The sequence below is a fragment of the Lotus japonicus genome, chromosome 1, assembly GCF_012489685.1.
Source record: "Lotus japonicus ecotype B-129 chromosome 1, LjGifu_v1.2".
Classification (NCBI taxonomy): domain Eukaryota; kingdom Viridiplantae; phylum Streptophyta; class Magnoliopsida; order Fabales; family Fabaceae; genus Lotus; species Lotus japonicus.
This window is the reverse complement of record NC_080041.1, coordinates 119487056-119508209: the sequence shown is the minus strand read 5'-3', so window position 1 is coordinate 119508209 and position 21154 is coordinate 119487056. Positions and strand designations below refer to the sequence as shown.

The 21154-nt window shown below is 35.9% G+C and overlaps 1 protein-coding gene, 1 long non-coding RNA gene and 1 pseudogene across 5 annotated transcripts; 2 read left to right on the top strand and 1 right to left on the bottom strand.

Annotated features, from left to right (window-relative positions):
• On the top strand, positions 1-824 carry LOC130722200 (1-aminocyclopropane-1-carboxylate oxidase 1-like; annotated as a pseudogene).
• A 2248-nt stretch (positions 825-3072) lies between these two features.
• Positions 3073-7649, bottom strand: LOC130729835 (uncharacterized). Its single transcript, XR_009016136.1, has 6 exons — positions 7297-7649; positions 7186-7213; positions 5735-5979; positions 5140-5207; positions 3489-3608; positions 3073-3411 (listed from the first exon to the last, which is right to left on the bottom strand). It is a non-coding gene; the product is annotated as an uncharacterized LOC130729835 (long non-coding RNA).
• A 4214-nt stretch (positions 7650-11863) lies between these two features.
• LOC130729834 (uncharacterized) lies at positions 11864-15212 on the top strand. Of its 4 annotated transcripts, none has more exons than XM_057581672.1 (4): positions 11864-12024; positions 12111-12184; positions 13774-13823; positions 14299-15212. In XM_057581672.1, the coding sequence occupies exon 4, from the start codon at positions 14316-14318 to the stop codon at positions 14883-14885; it is 570 nt and encodes a 189-aa protein (XP_057437655.1). In that variant the 5' UTR covers positions 11864-12024; positions 12111-12184; positions 13774-13823; positions 14299-14315; the 3' UTR covers positions 14886-15212. The 4 variants fall into 4 exon arrangements, with proteins under 4 accessions (XP_057437655.1, XP_057437656.1, XP_057437653.1 ...); XM_057581670.1 differs by having other exon boundaries at positions 11865-12024; positions 14246-15212; XM_057581673.1 differs by lacking the exon at positions 13774-13823.
• Positions 15213-21154: the final 5942 nt, after the last annotated feature.

The window sequence follows — 21154 nt, the reverse complement described above, 5'->3', positions numbered from 1 at the left end:
ATTGAAAAACTCATTCAACTGGCAGAGGACTTATCTGGGCTTATGAGTGAAAACCTTGGTTTGGAGAAGGATTACATCAAGAAAGCATTTTCTGGAAGTGATGGTCCTGCAATGGGAGCAAAAGTAGCCAAGTACCCTCACTGTCCAAACCCAGAACTGGTGAGAGGACTCAGAGAGCACACAAATGCTGGTGGTATCATCTTTTGCTCCAGGATGATCAAGTTCCTGGATTGGAGTTTTCCAAAGATGGCAAATGGGTGGACATCCCACCTTCAAAGAACAATGCCATTTTTGTCAACACAGGTGACCAAATTGAAGTGTTGAGCAATGGATTGTATAAGAGTGTTGTACACAGGGTCATGGCTGATAAGAATGGAAGCAGACTTTCCAATGCATCCAAGTAATTACCGCTATGGAGATTATTTGGAGCTTTATGGAAAAAACAAGTTTGGTGATAAGGGTCCCAGATTTAAGTCCATCAAGAATATGGTAAATGGGAGCTGTAATCTTGTACCTTGATCCTTAAGAATAAAGAGTATACCACAAAAAAAAAAGGCAAGAAAGGAAAAAGTAAGAGGAGGACATGTTTCATTTTTGCTTTCCCTATTATGTTTTTAAGTTTTTACAAATAACAAACACATGTTTTTCATTTGATTCCTGGAAGGAAAATTATATATGATCCTCTTTCTTGATCATCTCTTTCCCTTCTTATTCTTTCCTTTTTTTATTTATTTGACTCTGCTTTCAATTTTTCATTAAAGTGGTACAGGCATTACACCAAACAGCAGTTAAAATCTTCCTTCTAATCTGATATTCTGATAGCACAAACCAGGAGTATAATAGCATTGGAAATCCCATTAAGGAACCAATCAGTTTAGGGTTAGAGGAAAATTGGAGAGGACAAATAAAACTGGGAGGCAACCTCATTTTTTGATATTTTCCTCATTCATCAGAAATTACACTTTATTGTTAGGGTAAACCCATAGTCTAAGGAGAGTCATACAAGAGACATCATTCTACTAGTAGGAACATTCTGGAATATAAAACATCAAAATAAAAAGGCTTAATCCTCAAATTAATCCTTGTCTTTGTCTCGCCGTCTGATTTAAGTCCCTCACCGGAAACATTTGTGGAAAACGTCCTCACCTTTGCAAAATGTCTGGAGCAGGTCCTCGCCGGAGCCCCGAGCTCCGGCGAGTGATGATTTGGATGGCTGACTGTGGTAATGATGCTTATGTGGATTTTAAAAATAAATAAAAATTATAAATAAATTACACATCAGATATTTTAATTTAATTAAAAAATATAATAAAATAAAATTAATTGAAATCCCAAAAGATTTCTTCTCTTTCCACAATCATCTTCATCTTCTGTATCCCAGCCCAGAAACAAAGAACTAATACTTTGTAACATCCAAACTTATGAGTACATGATTTGAAAAATTCAACACTGCAACCGTGGGATGGAAAAAGACTAGGCAAATAGCTTCCAACATAATAGGACCAACATCCATCTTCAATAAACCCAGCAACCCCAACCTCACCCTCCCACCATCTTCTTCTTTATCTTTCTAAACAAAAAAACCACCGAGGAACCCAAGCAAAAGAACGAAAATCTAGAGAAAGAAATAGAGATTTGAGAGAAAGATAATCATAACCCAGATCTTACACAAGAACCCAGATCGCTGGAGAACCCAAATCGCGAAAAGAACCCATATCCTTTGCAAACGGCGGTGCCTTTCTTGCGATCGGTTGCAGGTGGTGGTGGGGTTGGGGTTCTGTGGTGCGAAAACGGTGTTCGCAGATCCAATCACAGATCCACTCTCTCACCCTTTTTTCCTTCTCCTTCTCTCATAAACTGAGATTTAGGGGTTTGTGGTTAAGGGTGGCGGTGGGGAGTGGGTGGGTATGGTGGGAGAGGAAGGAAGATGAGAAGACGGAAAAAAATTGTTTCTCAGAAAAGAATCTATGAAGATGGTAGAAGATAATGATAATGAAGAGGGTAGAAAAGTGATGATGATGATGGTGGGGTTGAGGTTGAGGGCTCCATGGGTTCTGTTGATGATGATTTAGATTTTTGGCCAACAATGGTGGTATGTGACACCATGAAAGAAATTGAAGATGGGTTGCAGAGGAAAGGAATTGATTGTGGTTAATTGCAGTGACTGATGATGAATGGGTTTAGTTGATTTTTTGGTAACAATGGGTTTAGTTGATTTGTGGTAGTTTATGTTGCCATGTCCTTTGATTTTAATTTGTAAATAGGTCGAGATTCTCTGGACAAATGGCAATGTATAGATCCCATCATATATGAAAAAAGATTAAGTAATACTGGTTTTTTAATTTGAGTATTGAGAAAAGAGGATGAAGATGATTGGATGGAGAAGATGAAGATGTTTGTGAGATGATAAAGATGATGAAGAAGGAGATGAAGATGTTTTGATTTTCTGGAAATAGAAAAAATTTTATGATGTGCAATTTAATTTAATGTAGTTTGGATTTTTAATTGAATTTAATTTTCTTAATTTAATTTAATTATCTTATGTGTAATTTTTGTTTTTATTTTTAAATTCCACGTAGGCTTCATTAACATAGTCAGCATGCCAAATCATCACTCGTCGGAGCTCCGGGCTCCGGCGAGGACCTGCTCCAGACGTTTTGCAAAGGTGAGGACGTTTTCCACAAATTTTTCCGGTGAGGGACTTAGATCAGACGGCGAGACAAAGACAAGGACTAATTTGAGGATTAAGCCAAATAAAAATTACTAAACATAAATAACAAGACATATTGGTCCATCCACTTAGGCCAAGTAGAAATCACATAAGGTGGCCCAGTAGTTGCTGGTATATCAGATTAACCCAGATAACATAAGTGTGTGTTTGCTTTTACATTCAATAAATTAACACTCCGAGCCACATCAACCCAAATCTACACTATGGAGCCTTCAAGTTAACCTTTTCCACCATTAACTAAGTGCTTTAGAAACGTAGTGAAGAGTATTAAAGAATATGAAACATATTGTTCTCACAAATTAAAGACTATATGGTGTCTTGTTTACCAAGGAAGCATAAAATTCAAATAGAATTCCACCATTAACTTAGTGCTTTAGAAACGTACTGAAGAGTAGTTAAAGAATATGAAACATATTATCCTCACAAATTAAAGACTAAGAACGGTGTGTTGTTTACCCTCCCCCTCCCCACAACCCACTTTTCCTTTCTGATGTAAACTTCTTTAGAAAATTGAAGACCAAAATGCTAACAAAACAATCAATTTATCAAGTACAAACTTGTATTTAAAGAGACTACCAACGTTATATAGAAACAATATACTCTGCATCAGATCGCTAAGGTGGAATCACCTTCAAACCGCCATATGAGCCAGTATTCAGCAGCCTTCTCTTAATAGAGCTCTGCAACAATGTTTGTATTTGTCAGTAAAAAAAAACATAGTGTTAAATGATGTGACCGAGAATTTGCTTGCCCTCACCTCAAGAATAACAATAAAATCTGCAGAGGTGTTTGCACAAGCTCTACTCACTCATTTATCTAAATTTCTACTGCACCATATTCCTTTGCCTTCTTCAAAAGTAAGACACCTTTCATTCGACTTAGTAAAACCAAAAGAAACCCCATCAATTACAATTATACAATTCAAACGGTAAAAGACTGAAATCTCACAAGCACACATGCCATGTCCAGATGTAGGTTTGATTTTTGATCCTAAAACCAAAATATTCTAAGCAACAGAAGTATGAAAACACTAGTTACAGATATCAAAAGTTTAAAAGTGATGTCAAGTTAATGTAAGTAGGTCTGAACAACCTTTCAGCAAAAGCATACACAACACAATCATGTTAAAGAAAACAAAGGCAACAAGGGTCCACAATCGAAATTAGCATTCTCGCAACTTTAGGGTCATCGTTCACATGATTAATTGTCTCGTTTTAGGGACTTGCATAATCAAAAAGGGGAAGCCTTTTCGAACCCCAAAAAGGCACAACCCTCAAATTACTATCATCCGAAAGTATAAAAAGCAGGGACAGAAACAAAGGCAACAACAGTCCATAATCAGAATTAGCAATCTCGCAACTTTAGGGTCTTCATTCACATGATTAACCATCTCTTTTTACGGACTTGCATTGATGATATCAGTCAAATGTTAAATGTCATTATTCAAACAATTTACTGGAAAAAGGGAAGCCTTTAGGCACCCCAAGAAGGCTCATCCCTCAAATTATCATCATCATCCGAAATGATAAAAAGCAGAGGCCGGGACAAAGGCAACAAGGGTCCATAATCGAAATTAGCATTCTCGCGACTTTAGGGTCATCGTTCACATTAATAACCGTCTCATTTTAGGGACTAGCATACTCAAAAAGGGGAAGCCTTTAGGCACCCCAAGAAGGCTCAGCCCTCAAATTACCATCATCCAAAAGTATAAAAACACAGGGACAAAAACATAGGAAACAAGGGTCCACAATTGAAATTAACATTCTCGCGATCTTAGGGTCATCGTTCACATGATTAACTATCTCGTTTTAGGCACTTGCATTCTCAAAAAGGGAAAGCTTTTAGGCACCCCAAGAAAGCTCAGCACTCAAATTACCATCATCCGAAAGTATAGAAAGCAAGGACATGAACAAAAGCAAAACATTAACTTCAATAACATAATTCCACATACTAATAGAAAGTAGTAATCTTTCACATTTAAGTCATGTTTCATTACCTAAATTCTACAATATTGATATAACAGAGATTGTAAACCCATTATAGTTGATAGTAACTTTAGTAATTGATAACGATCATATACAGATAAAGGAAATAGAAAGATCTGTTTAGTTCAGAATCATAACTTCCTTAAGGAAAGAAATTTTAAAGATAAAACGCATGCCAACATGTCTTTCCCGGTAACAAGGAATCGTACTGCATAATCCATAAATTGCTAGGCCAAGATTCCATAATGTGCACAAAATTCAATTACGACACAGGGTTAGTTGTTCTTTATGTATGATACAGGAGTTGTTCATCTGTCAGAAGCTTCTTATTTTGCACAAACAAATTTACAACACACTGAGGATATTAAAGCAAGTTAATTGCTTTGAGGGGGAAATGTAATCATAATTCTTCAATCAACTTACTCATGATATCGCTGAAAATCCTCCTCCTTGAAGGGGAACTGCTCTGGCCATTCCACATTTTTAAGTATCTGCAAAATGTGAATATGGTGCAAAGAATTAGAAAATAAAAATACAATTAAATATTCATCAAATTTCAAGCAACAAGTGGAACACAAGACTTTAGCCATCATGTTGACAACATAGCAGATGGATCAGTTGAGCAAAAAGAGTGCAGCACTAGACAAAATAACTCTTTTGCATTGCTTGAATTGTTCTAAACACCAGTCCATATCAACCTTATTTCAGAGCTTGAATAATGAGGCAAACATCACCTCTGTACTGAGTATATGACCTATTCATTATCCAGTTATCAACACCCAAAGACCATCAAACTTCTAATTAAGGGCAATGAGGCAAGATTTTTAATTATATAATAAATACTGCCAGTTGATTAAAGGAGCATAAACATCATTGGGTTTGAGTTAATAACATTTTTTCTTAAGTGGAGGAAGATAAACACAAAGAAAAGTCTACCAAACTCATATTTAAAGGGGGAATTTTGAAGAAAAGCAATAAAGGTAAAATATTCCAGAAAGATAAGAACTTGATATATCACCTCATCCACAGAGGGACCACCCGTTATCCTTGCAGAAGCAATGAAGGACTTGCCACCCACATCACCAGACATGTTCATAGACTGAGACAGGAATGAAGCAGCCCCAAATCCCAAAAGCATGCGGCGAGGAGCTCTTCGGTTCTACTTCTACACTAGATTAGCGGCAGTGCACGAAATTCTATTACAACATATAGCACGCTGTTATTTATGTATGATCCAGGAGATGCTCAACTGTCAGAAAATCCCTATTTAACACAAAAATGGGATACACAGTGAGGAAAGAAATTTTCTGGCCATTTACACATTTTTCAGTATCTGCAAAATGGGGATATGGTGAAAAAATTTAGAAAAACAAATACAATCAAGTTTTCAGCAAATTTCAAGCAAAAGTGGAACACAAGACTTGAACCCATGAGAGTCATGTTGGAATCAGTTGAGAAGTGTAGCACCAGACAAAATAACTCTTTTGCGTTGCTTGAATTGTTCTAAAACATTAACAATATCCCCTATTTCAGAGCTTGAATAATGAGGCAAACATCATCTCTGTACACAACCTATTCATTATACAGATATGCAGAATTTCATATTTTAAATTTCTTGAACTTGCTACTTCTATATTTAAACCAAGAGTATGAATATGTTTGAATCATTCAACTTCAAAACATCATTTAGGAACATAAAGCCCCCCCCAGCGCTTTCCAGTGAAACAGGTACCCCCTATCCCCGAAAAATATTCATTTATGGAAAAAGAAAGGGTTGCCATTGCACAAAATATCATATAAATCTTTGGTACTGCTTCACAGTTCTCAACATACTGTATCAATTCAGAAAGTCAGCAATCAGTATTCCCAAACCCTCTTACAAGTTACAATTAGGCACCAACAAGCCAGCCATTAGAGAGAACTTCAAACTACCTCTTGCATCTAGACCTCAGAACAAGGAACATGTCAACTAATCGAGCATAAAAGTATATGCAAAAATCTCAGCAAGTTTTTTTTATAATAATCAAGTATAAAAGTACATGCATAAATGTTATGCAAATGACATGGTAATAATATCATGAATAAAAGACATTTGACAATGAACCTCCCATGTTACCGGATGGACAGCTGCGCATTACATAATAGTAGTTAGTATGTGTCTACATGATAATAGTGCCATGCCCCAGATGGGAAAAAACTCATTTTGGTCCCTGAAAGATACACTTGTTATTAATTTGTCCCTGATACTCTCCTTCATTCTTGATTTTCAATTAACAGAAACACTTTTTTTTTGTTCCAACTTCAATCTTTATTCTTGGTCTCTCAATCTCCCTATGTCTAGCAATTTGATCCCTCAACTTCTGACTTTGAAAATTGCATTTGAAAGAATACAAATGTCGGAAACCGTTAAGTCTTAGCAAGTGAAAGAAAGAGACAAGTATGAAACTGCTGCCAACATTAAAATCTTACTTCTGGTCCAACCGTGGCACTTGCTCCTCTGCAATGACAAGAAACAGGGGATGAAGCTTTAAGTAATGAAATAAAGAATGTTGAAAAGTGAAGAGGCATCACTATACATACCCTTGCGGGGTGAAAGAACTTTTCATCTTTTCCAATCGAATCAAGAAAGCCATCACTGAATATTGTGTGGGAAATTGGAAAACGGACCAAGAACCCTAATGTTAGGGTTGAGATTGAAGGTAGAACCGTGAAAATGAAGGAAAACAAAAGATGAAGGTTGAAAAGTGAAGAGGCAGCATTAGCCTCTGAAGAGAGACGGGTGAAAGCAGCGATCAGCGATTAAGAGTGAGAACGGCAATGAGATGCCACCGGCGGAAGCATCATCTACGATGAACCCGTCGCCGCAATAATCATCTCGATTCTCGGTTCGGTGGTCGCCGGAGAAGCACTGCAGTGAGTGAGTGAGTGAGGGGTTTGTGTGGGTTTTGGAAAGGGAAGCATTGACTGTGCATGCCATTTATAGTAATAAGTACAGACTTACTTTTCACGCCACGCGCTTCTTCTGTGCTTTCTTTTCACGCGACGCGCTTTTGTTAATCATGTGTCGTTTTATGTTGAAAATAAATGTCGTTTAGTCATAAGTAATGACTTACTTTTCACGCGACGCGCTTTTGTTGTTTTATGCCCAAAACAAATGTCTGTTCCTTTCTTGCGGCAAAAAAACAGTACAATTTTTTTCAGCTTTTAATTTTTCAATTTAATATATTTATTTAAAATAATTTTTTTTTGAAACTGCTTAATGTATTTTAATACAAAGGTAAGTAAGTTTCATTGCTTGATATATATTTTATACAAAATTTAAGTGAGTTTTATATATAAAAATCAATAAAATTTAAATAAATATAAAAAATATATTTTATTATAAATATTAAAAATTGTGTTAAGACATTTTAATAAATAGTATTAGTTTTTTCTTTGTGTAAATAATTAATATTAATAAAACTTAATAATTGATATTTAATAATTATCATTGAAATAATTTTTAGAATTTAACAATTTATTTATTTAATAATAAGAAAATTAATTAAGTTATTTTGAAGCATTTTAAATTAAGTAATAAGTTTTTCTTATCACCAAATGAGTTGTAATAATATATTTTTTATAATTTTATCGAAAAATTAAAGTAATTTGTTATGAGAGACAATCGAGTTTTCCAAACAGGCTTACACCTATCCAGGCCAAGAGTAATTATGTAATTTTAACTTTTAAAATTATAATAAATTATTAATTTAATAACGTAAAATATTATTATAAATTTATTCAACTTTTGTCATAGTTATTTTCCTATGTTATGCTCCCTCAAGTCAAATTTACTAATATATAATAGATCAATTCAAGATTATTTTTCAAAATTCTTTCAAATAATACAGACATACGTTATGGTTAATAATAAATACCTTATAAAGATATTTTTTAAATTTTAATTCTATTTTTTCTAAATTCTTTATTAAAAGAAATTATTTATTATTAATTAATTTTGAATCTTAATATTTGTCACTAATACAAAAACCAAGTTAGTTTTTTAAGTTATAAATGTTGTTATTTAATGTAGATTTTTTTTGGATTTTCTTTTTATAGTTTTTAATCTTATTATTTAATATATTTATTACAAAGGACATTTGTTATTACTTCATTTATGTTAATGCAGAGGTAGTTAAGTTTTTTCCTTAATGTATTTAATGTTAAACCTCAAGTCTCCTTTATATATGTATATAGATAGATAGATAGATAGATATAAATAGATTAGGTTCTCATAAAAGTTAATGGATAACGTGAAATATGATTGATGATTAAGAATTTTAATTTAATGATAAAATTATTTTTTAAGACAATGATAAAATCCTTTTTTTAAACTAATGATAAAATTCTTAAGATAACTTATATATGTAAAATAGATTAGGCTTAAAAGCACTTTTGGTCCACCACATATACTCTTCGCGTGTAAGTGGTCCTTAACAAAAATCAATAACGCTTTGGTACCTCGACATTAACCTTCGTTAGCAAATTTGGTTTTCCATCCAAAATTCGTCAAAAAAACTAACGTTTCTCTTTCATGTGGCACATGACTTATGATTTTTGACCAATTTTGGACGACAAACCAAAGTTGCTAACAAAGGTTAATGTCAGGATATCAAAATGCAGTTAATTTTTGTTGGGGACCATTTGCACGCGAAAAAATATAAACGGGGATCAAATGTGTTTTTTTTACAAGAAGAAGGCATCAAATGTGTTTTTAAGCCAATCAATTATAAAATTACTATTTTTGATTAATAATTCTTTAGTTATTTCTATATACTTTATTATAGTGTTAGATAAACTGAATCTAATAAAGTGTGTTTTCTTATTTTATCATTTTGTTCCTTAAACAATTAGTGGTTGAAGGTTTGAATCTCAACTTTTGTGAGTGGCATAAAACATTTCCCAACCCCTATTACTTAGTACGATAACCTTAAGGTGAGAGATTAGTCTCACATCTATCACTTGTGGGATACCTTGAAAAAAAAAAAGAGTCTAGCACTCGTTTGATTTTTTTTTTTGTTACAAGAGGAAAATTTCAAAACACGAAGGCTAACTAAGGATATCACAACCTGAATGTTCTATAGCTGTAGAAGGCGGTAAACGCCACACACACTGCGAAGAGCCGTCATGCGAAGCCTCTCGCGCCAAGAAGTCTCAGCATTATTTCTTTCCCGATGCACCCATTCCATAGTAACACTCCAATCCCAAATGAATTTACTCTTTACTGTAACAATTGTCTCCCTCTCCCAAAAAGTATCAGCAACAACACCCTCCTCCGAGGGAGCCAGGACAACTACCGTTTGGAGGCCCGTGACCGGCGCTGCCATTGCAGCTTGGTTTAAAGGCACCATCTACACCCCCGAGCCATTTTTCCAGCTCGAAATATCATATAATCAATCTGGCGAAGAACTAGATTCATCAGCCATTGGCTCATACCAAACATAAAATCATTCCGCCACCGCCACCCACCATAGTACAATGATTGGTAGCAATTTCTTTATTTCCTTGAGGACACTGGCAAACCACTCCTGGAACAGAATATGACAAAGGGAGGAAGATTCGAACAAAAATGCGATCACAAACACCTAGAATTTGGGCAAATACGAAAAATGTGGTCTTCATCTTCGGGTGAGCAACATTGGCGCTCAAGTGGTGGCTCTTCTCATGTTTGGTTTGCTAATTATATTTTCTAAATTTAAAAAAAAAAATCCAGAAAATGATTTTTAAGACCAAATTAAACAAGCCTTGATTGTTTTGTTGTTGTTAGAACTTGGATTTTTTTATTTTATTTTCCAATTTCTAAAAAAAATTGGAAAATAAAAGTTCATCTTATCTTATGCAAAACAAGAGTTTTTTAAATTTAAAATAAAATATCCGTAAAAAAAATCAAAATTAAAGCAAACCTGTTACAATAAAATGCTTTTATTAAACGCTGATAGATAAACAACAAGGCTTAATTGCAACTTTGGTCTCTGACGTTTACAAAAGCCACGATTTTGGTCCCTCACCTAATTTAATTACATAAATCGTCCCTCACCTAACACTCTGTGAGCAACGTTAGTCATTTTGTCAATTTGCTAACGGAAGGAGGCTGAGGTGGATTAATAATCTAACGTGGACGACACTGGGGAATGAGAGAGAGTCACATGGGGAGCACGTGACCTCCAACGGTCACCTTCTTTCCTTTTTCTCCTATAAAACAGAGGCAGCTCGCGTGTAAGGGTAAGGGTCCTTCTCCAACTACTGCAACTTGCGTGAAAGACGAAGAAGCTTCTCCAACTGCTGCAGGTCCTTGGGTTCGACAGTTATGGGGGGATTTAGCGAAGGTTCATCTGCCTGTTCTGGATCTGGAAGGCGATTCCACAAGTCCAAGCCACTGAAGATTCTTTGTGATTGCGGAGTTGAAGCTCTCCTTGTAGCATCAGGGACACCATACAGTCATGGAAGGGTGTTTTATGGCTGTGGATTGTACAAGGGTCCTCATGTGACTCTCTCTCACTCCCCAGTGTTGTCCACGTCAGATTATTAATCCACCTCAGCCTCCTTCCGTTAGCAAATTGACAGAATGACTAACGTTGCTCACGGAGTGTTAGGTGAGGGACGATTTATGTAATTAAATTAGGTGAAAGACCAAAATTGTGGCTTTTGTAAACGTCAGGGACCAAAGTTGCAATTAAGCCAAACAACAATAATATTATCTCAGATCTCCTTTCACACTACCCTCTCCTTCCTGATCTGCACAAACCTAAGAGCATCTCCAATGGTGGGATCTTATTTTGGGACTTAACTCACTTTTTGTGGGCCCAGATTGCCACATAAGATTTAAGACACTCATAAGGTCCCAATGCACATTTCACTCTAGTGGTTGAGATCTTATTTTATTTTTTACTGAACCCACGGTACCTAATATATTTATATTATTTATTTCTCTCACTATTTTTAACTTTGGTTCTGGTATTGAAAGGAGAGAGAAAAAAATATTATTTTATTTAAGATCCCGGATTTGAGAGTACCTGAGCTAAGGCACGGATCTTAGCTTTTACTAAGATCTCATGCCATGTAGGATAGCTCCAATGATGAGATCTAATAAAATCCGGATCTTATTTTAAGACCCCAAATTAAGGACTCCATTGGAGATATGCTCTAACATTTTAACCTCCACGAACCCTAATCAGAGATTCAAACGAATCAGAACTAGTTATCACCTCACCCTCGATCGCGTCCTGATTCTCCCTTTGTTCGCATCGTTTTCCCTTCCGATTTCTCCAGGTGCTTACCTTTCTCAGATCTACGATCGAACACCATATTTTTAATCCGTGTTTTCATCTCATTTTCCTTGATTTTATCTATGGCAGAGCGATTCGTATCTTGCACGGGACCAGTGGATTCAGATCAAGGGCTGTTCCGGTTGATTTGATTGATATTCAAGGTTTGAAACATTGAATTTTTTCTTAGCATTTTAGGATTTCTTACTGCTCCATTGCTAATTGAAATTATAGTATGTTATGCTTGATTTATGTCAAAGGGGAATCAGTTAGCTATTTTTGTGATTACTTTAATCAAGGAGAGTTGGATGTTTGGGTGATAATGGGAATAGGAATTTGATGCCTAATTGGTTAGAAGACAATCCAACCCTTTTACCCAACATGATCAATCAATCACACACATATTTTAAGAGTAATTTCCTCAGAGAGGCCTTTTCATTGGTGCACATTAACATGCTGGTGAGCTTATTGAGAAACAGATCTATCTGTACTGTAGAACAGCCTTGTAAAATTAGGAGACGAAAGGTAGTTGCGGCGGGAATGATCGAAAAACATTCCTTTTACAGCAGTTCCCATTTTCCTAACCATTAATTGAGTATGTTGACAAACCAAATGAAGCTACTAATTAATGAATTTTGCTGTAACTTCTGTCGCAACCTATGAAGCATGAGTCATTTTGGCTGCTGTACACGTATTTAGTATGGATGCTTGGATACTAAATTCGTGTTTCTTTTCTTGCTTATTGCACATTTTTCAGTTCTCTTGTGTGTTTCATTAGTTTTTTTAGAACAATGTGTGTGTGTGTATTTATTATGAAGATGCTTTGCTGACTTTTTCAAAATAAAATTTCCTCTCTCTCTCTCTCTCTCTCTCTCTCTCTCTATATATATATATATATATATATAAGTGCTCCCTTACCTTAGTGTTTTTATAAAATCCAGTACCTCATGCTCATATCTGTGCAACATAAGTCACAATCCAGTACAAGATTCTGCAATTCGATAATAAATGTTAAATAATAGCAACAAAATAGATGCTGTTTTTCTGCCCGGTCATGATGTGATATGCCTGCTCTTCAATATGCCATGTTAATACTGCAAGGGTTAATTGGTTTCCATTAAGTAGGGTCAAAGGTTCACTAATGTTGGTGGGGTGAAATTTTCTGGAGGAAGGGGCTTAGGACAGTATTTTCTGGGGTTTGCATATTTCATGTGTATGCGTGACTTATGAGAATGTTCAGCTAGTATTGTCGAATTTAAATTATTAGCGGGAAAAATACGTGAGGATGCGACAATCACTGACTTGTTGACTGTTACTCTGATGCTAATAATATATTTGGTAATCAGAAAGACACAGTTCCTAAAATTTTGAACTGTTAAGTCACGTGTTCATATGGAATATATGCTTTAATTTATTGGTATATTATTGAAAAAGTTAGTCCTGGCTCCTGAGTAAGTAATTCTGCTAGTTTGGTAGGTGCTGTGGGTATATTACTGTTCCTAGCTATGCTAAGTTCCATAACACATGTTGTTATCGCCTAAGAAAGTATCATAGAGAAGTTATACTGCAAAACCTGGAAGTTGATTATTTATAGCTATATTTTATGAACAGATTAATAAGATAATAAACAGGTGGTGAATTGGATTCTGGTTACAATAAATAATTCTTGGGCTGTTTTGTATTATATCATATAATGATAGCTGCTGCTATGTCCTTGCGATTTGCATCATGTTTCTATTTTCTGAATTTGCAGGCGTTATATTTAAACCTAAGACTTGAAGGGAAACTGCCGTTCTTGGCCCGGTAAAAATCCAACTATTTTGTAGTAAAACACTGAAGTTTTTATCTTGATTAGGGAATCAATTCAATGTGTCATCTTAGAAAACTCATTCTTGAAACTTGGTTTTCTTATAACCAAATTGGTTTGAGGATTTTATGCTTGACAGCATAACAGTAAGGACAAGTCCCAATTTTCTGTTTGTTCTTTTTGCAAACAACACATTCTTTTGCTGTGATATGTGCATTTTTTCAAACATAAAATCGAGGAATGAGGATCCAATAAGAGCAACTACGTATGGATTATAGCCCTCTAACTCTACTTTCAAGGAATTTTATTCCTCTTAAGGATTTTTGTTTGTTTTTAGGATTTTTGTTTTTGTGCACACAAATTTTTCTGCTATTCTAAGAATATATGATTCATTTTTTATATTTTTTTGTATTTACAGGCAGTTTAAACAATTTGATCCAGATTCAAGTTTGCTTACTCTTTTTCTCGTAGATTTTTCTATACTTCCCATGGCATATCCCTTCTCAGATTTCAAGTACTCAGATGGCCTCACTGTGGTGGGTATATCCTTTTGCACAGCTATTGTTTGTGAGGCCATCTCATGGGTTCTTATCTACCGTACCAATTCGTACAAGAACCTTCGGTCCTCCATAGACAAAGCCTCTAAGAAACTTGAGACAATGAAGACAGACAGCCAGAAAATTAACATTAAGAAGTCGAAGACCAAAAAAATTGACCGTGTTGAGACAAGCCTCAAAGAATCAAGTCGTGACTTGTCTCTCTTCAAGTTCAAGTCTGGGGGTGTGGTAGCTCTGGTTCTCTTTGTGGTTTTTGGGCTGCTGAATTCACTCTTTGAAGGAAAGGTAGTTGCTAAATTGCCCTTCAAGCCTTTTGGTCTTGTTATGAAGATGAGTCATCGAGGGTTGCAAGGTACTGATCCCACTGATTGTTCCATGGCATTTCTATACTTCTTGTGTTCCATTAGTATCAGAACAAATTTGCAGAAGTTCTTAGGTTTTGCACCGCCAAGGGGTGCAAGTGCTGGCCTCTTCCCCATGCCAGACCCGAAGACCAGTTGATTGGATTTAGTGTTATATTTGAGCTGTTTACTTGTTATTTCTAGGTTTAAGATAATTTTGAGCTGCATAACCTTAATCAACTTCAGTTATTTGATTTGGTTTGGTTCCCTTAAGGATGATTTAATCAGGTATTAACTTCAGTTTTTCAATTGTGATTTGCTTGTTTTTTTTCCTTCTTAAGTCCAATAAAGAGCCCTTATCTATGTTATTGTGGAAAAGGAAGTTCTTTCATTTGTTCCCTCTCCATTCCCCATATCCAATATTTTCTCACAAGAGTAGATAAAGTTGTAATTCTAAATTAGTTATAAATGTCATATTTATTATTCAGTTATTTGTTTCTAAATTATGCTCGTCAATTTTCATTTGCTAGAGTTTTTCATAGATTTTTCACGAAACTTATCCATTGGTTTGCTTGCTATGATTCTTTTGACTTATTTTAATCTAGAATTTGGATCTCTGGAAGAAAGTAAGGTATATTTTAACCCGCCATTCGAAAATTCTGGATGTAACTTACCCATGGTCTCTCTGATTTAATGGGGCATATTGACTATTTTCTTGTTACTTTCTCCACTATTCCATAACTTAAAGAATAAGCGTGGGTGCAATTTGAAAACACACTACTTGTCTTCGTGCTCAATCAAATCTTCACCGTCTCTCATACTCCTTCACATTCGCCATTCATGCTGTTTTGAACTATTAATGTGTTCATGAACTGAATTGAATTATCTCCCCTGCTCATCTCATTCACAAAGGTTTCACCTATTTTCATCATTTTTTTCGTGAAGTCTAGCAAGTCGCCAAAGGAAGGACTTCTTTCCATTGTGGTTTACCACTTGCAGCTTTTCATTCTATCCATGCAAAAACTTCCAACTTTTGAACCACCACACTATTTTTAATTATGGTCACTAATTCAACTAACCAAACGTTGAAAACAACCATTTATTTGGCATTTACTCCAACTCTGGATTTGCTTTAGACCATCCTGGTTTATTAGCAGAAACATTAGTCAGCTGATAATAAGCAGCAACAACTGAAGATTCATGAGATATTATCAAGTGATCTGCCCTATTACCTTTAAGCTTATGAGGAAACTGCTGCTATATGTTACAAATGTGTAGCTTGCAGTATTATAAACATTGCAGCTTTTTTTTTTTTTGGGTCAATGAACATTGCAGCTATATATCATAAAAGCTGCTTGTCCCAATTTGTTGACCATAAAGAAGGGCAATGTGGCTTGGATTTTAACCAGTTCCTTACAAAATAGATTAGTGGCTAGTTTGGTTTGCCTTTTTTCCATTTTGAACAATCCAATTTTGTCCTTGTTTGCTGCTTCTTTCCATCTTCTCCTAAAAATCTCCACTTCAATGTATGATTGCATCCTGACATGCAAGTAGTAGGTTACTTTGTTAAACCACATGAACCACTTAATCATAGTCAGTTTAGCCTCCTGACCCTGTGCATCGCGCCGTAGGACTCCTATCCTAAAAAAGATAGGTCCCTCAATGAGCTCCATCTGTATGTGGTTCCTAATAAAACGCGAGACGGTATCCGAAGTGACGGTGTTCGAAGCAATTATTTCTGATTCGCTTAAAGTGTGTTTGTATTTGTGTTACTTTTAAGGTCATGTACTTTCAACCCAATGAAACAAATACTCACTTCTACTTTTTGTGCTTTGAAATGTGTGCAAAGTGAGTTAGAAGCAAATGAATTGAAACTCAAACACAACCTTAGTGGTTAAGCTCTCTGCTCTTGTTTCTAAGATAGACGGTTCAATTCTCTTTTGTAAAAAATAAGTACTTTAGAATTACAATTTATGATGTAGTTATTTATTAGGTTATGAAGAATTTAGATTTTGCCTTAGTGGTAAAAAAAAAAAATCAAGTTTGCAACATAAGTATTGAGGCTCAATCCAACGGTCCACTCAAAAGTTGATTTTAAATTGTAACCTATAATTCTTATGGTACATCGGAAAAATAAATGATATCTTCCGAGGTTTGAATCTTGAACCTCTCCCTCCCAACCTATATATCTCAAACTCTTACCACTTAAATTATCATCCGGGGACACCAAATGTAATTATGAGCTCATCGCATAAGATGTTGGCTGTGCAATTAATGTCCACTGAATAAATGTAGGTCTATAGGGAAGATTAAAGATTCAATAGAAATACTCTCTCAGTTCCTAAATAATTGATACCATTTCTAGCTGAATTTTGTTCATAATGATATGTCATTTTACAAAGTTCAAGAGAGCATTAATTGTGTTTTACCAATAGTACCATTCATTTATGGGTGGTAGGAAAATTGAAAAGTTAGAATTAATAAAAAAGATAAATGGTATAATAAGAATTTAGATTGTAATTTTAATAAAACAAGAATATTAATTGCTACTTCTTAATACTACTTGTGTAACAACCTTAAAGTGTCTGTTATATAGGAACGGAGATAGTAATATATGATGTGATACAAAATTACTTTCCCAATTGCTGTCGACTCAAAATTTCAACCACGTGATGAAACGAAACCTGTTGTTTTCAAGCAGAGCAACAGCAAGTAGAAGTAGGACTAGTGGCAGCATAGCACTGTGCCATTGATAACTGGTCCTCCTGCTATCTTATCTATCATCTTAAGCTTTAACGTCTTTCTTATCCCGCAACACGTTCATAAGACCTTTTGAGTTTTGTTTTTAATGGGTCAACAACCCAGCATGGTATTTGGTGAAGCTAGAAGAAAGAAAAACCAGCATGGTATTCGGTTAAAAAGGATTAAAGTTGCATCTGGTATTGGGTATTAGAGGAGCTTTCATCTGACATTTCTCTCATTTCTGCTGCTACTTTATAATATCTTTCATGCTATGCACTAGGGGTGTACAAGGTACGGGTTAGGACGGGTTTTGGTTAATTCTAACCCGGCCCTAAATATTGATCCGGCCAATTCATAGACCCTAACCCGTCCTTAAACTCGAAGCAACCCGACATTATGCGGGTCCAATTTAGGACGGGTCTATGTAGGACGGGACAGGGTTGACCCGATAGACAATTAGTCTAAGACTATTTTATACTAATTGTAAAATTTAAAGATAATAACATACTTAAAGAGTCATAAGTTGGAACTATTTTTTAGAAGAAAGAACTTGAAATGATCAAATTCTTTCATAATCTATTGCACTTGAGAGGTTTACATTTTGTTTGATTTATATACACGTGTCACTCATTTTGTTTGATCATTCTTCACTTGTCTCACATGTGCATCATACACACACATGATTTTCTCTTGTTAGAGCATGAAAGTGTCCATAGTTTGATGAACGTTTATTTAATTTATAAGGTAGATGTTAAACATTTTAATCTCATCCACATGGTAAGATAAATTTGAGCACCATATATCACATTTTAATTATTATAATAAATTAAAATTTTATAAAATATATATGTGGGACGGGCCGGGTGACCCGAGTGTCAACCCGAACCCGACCCTACCCGAAGTCGTGTAACTCAAAGATCAACTCGAACCCGGTCTCTTTTAATGATCGGGCCGGGTTGAACCCGGCCCTAAAGGTTTGGGACGGGTTGACGGGTAGGGCCGGGTCTTGTACACCCCTACTCTGCACCATGTTAATTAAACATTTCACTCGCACCCCTACAAGAATAATTATATCTTCACACCTCATTTTTGAGGTGTTGAGAGGTGGGGGAAGAGAGAGATATGAAGAAAGGAGAGATAAAGTAAAGATGTGATATATATGTGATTTAATTGATAGAGAAAAAAGAAATAAATAGAAATGAAGGTGAAAAAAAAGTAGAAAGGTGTGTATATATCATAACTCCCCCTACAAAGTTGGATGAGAGCTAGTGGAATGGGTGACGAGTGTAATTGGATGTGCAAAAGTGTAAGAATTCCTTCGGCTAAAATGCACTTTTGGCCCCTGATGTTTCAAGTTTGTGCAAATTCTGCCCCTACTCTATTTTTGTCGATGTTTCTACCCCTCATGTTTTCAAACAGTGCATCGTCTACCCCTCATGTTTTCAAACAGTGCACCGTCTACCCCTGCGTCAGGGGTAGACGGTGCACTGTTTGAAAACATGAGGGGTAGAAACATCGACAAAAATAGATAGGGGCAGAATTTGCACAAACTTAAAACATCAGGGGCCAAAAATGCTTTTTAGCCAATTCCTTCAACAGCAAGTTAAGTAATGGTGTTTATAATACAACAAAAGAAAAATGAATTTGTTCACAATGATCTACCTCTAGTTAATTAAGAGAGATAAAATTAAAAGAGTAATTAGAGAAACCAACCGATGTGACGACTGATAAGAATAGTAACCAAAGTGTTGTATGTGCCTTTCATACGAGGACACTAAGCACCCTCCGTCTAGACTAGCCTCAGACTACGTGACGAAAATTTATGCCTAGGCATCGATGCAAGGAAGGAGTAGACCAAGAAAGAATAACACAGTGGATAATAACTTCTAGGGTGCGACGTCTTAGGGGCCTATATCAGCAAGGAACAGTGGCGGACCCACATAGGAGTGAAGGGGTTCAGTTGAACCCCCTGAAAAAATAAAAAATTCTACTTACCCCCTGTATTAATTTTTTTTTGAACCCCCTGAGATTTTTAATTTGCACCCATAACCCCACTTGTACCTCTCTCTCTCTCTCACAAACAGACAGGCTACTCACGCAGTCACGCCCCTCACCCAGTCTTTCTCTTGCTCTCTCACAATCTCATTAGATCTGGCCGTCAACAAGCATTGAAGCACACACGCAGCCCACCACCGGCCACCAGCCCACCACCACGCCATGCCACCACCGCCGCGCGCCTCTCAAGTGAGTGAGGGGGAGGGATGCTTCAGATCTGAAAGGAGGGCACAGAAAGCAGAAAGGGATGCTTCAGATCTGAAAGGGACTGAAAAAAAGAATGGAATTCCTTGACCTGGACCGTCGTTATTCTCTCACTCATCCTTCACCTCCCATTGCAAATATTATAGCACCTGTTCGGCTGTTCTTAAGTTATTTTGTTTATTTTTCCATGCTATTGTTAGCTTTCATGGGAAGGATGAACGTTGTTGAAATTTCTTGTGTATTATTACTAATAATTTATTAGCCTGAGGAATCAATATACATTCATTTTCTTCTCCAAAAAAAATAAAAATAAACGTGAGAGTGATTTTTCAAGTGATTTTTGGCAGAAATGCAATAGGTGGCTAGGCATACTATCGGTAATACCGGAATCGTGTTGAGCACATTTCCTACAGTTTAGGGGAGAATTTTGGACAGCAAATCAAAGGAGGGGTGCAAAATCTGTGTGGCATGCACTGGTTTGGATTCTATGGCTCTCAAGAAACAAAATCATTTTCAGAAACGGTGATAAGGATGTAGAAAAGATTTTTGACTTGGCACAAATGAGAAGAGGTTTGTTTTCTCAACATATGATTGGATGTCTAACCCAAGATATTGTTTGGGTCGATGCTTGTGAAATTTGCCAAATCTGCACCCTTGGCTTTGATTTCTTAATTGCTGATGCTGTTAGACAACTACTATTATGTATTTATGTGTTATGTCTTGTGCCCAAAGTGATAGAGTTTTATTGACTTTTGCATAGGCAGGGGAAGGTGAGATTTAGAATGCAGGGAGCTTTTTGTGTCTGCATAATTCACTGGTTGTAGGATCGATTTTTGCTTTCTGTACTGATCTTGGACCTGCTTGTTCTGTTTTTTTTCTTTCTATTTACCTTTCCTTCCCTTGTAATTATTCTCTTGTATCTCTTAAGTTAGAGTACCCCTAATACTCTTATTTAATACAATTTTGCTTACAAAAAAAAACCACATGTTTTTAATTATATTTTTATCAATGTGCTCATTTGAAAAAAAAAATTGAACCCCCTGACCCCGGGTCCTGGATCCGCCACTGGCAAGGAACACTTCCATGTAGTGGAAGGAACTTGATATGCACTTGGATGGGAGGTTAGATGAATGCCTGAAGAAGCTCTAATCCATGTAGGAAAGCTTTATATTTGAAGGTCTCATGTCAGTGAAAGTGAGGTACACAGGAGATAATCTAGTTTTTCCAACGAGGGAGGAGAATGCAAATCTTAAAGAAGTGCTTGAAGGCGCATATATTTAGTTTGAAGATTACTTCGAGTCCATCTACCCATGAAATCCGAAATTGGCACCTGGCCATAGGCTTGCATGGACTCGGTGTGAAAGATTCTCCATAAACCTTTGGACTAAATAGTTATTTGAGCATCTAATCATGAAGTTTGATACTCTT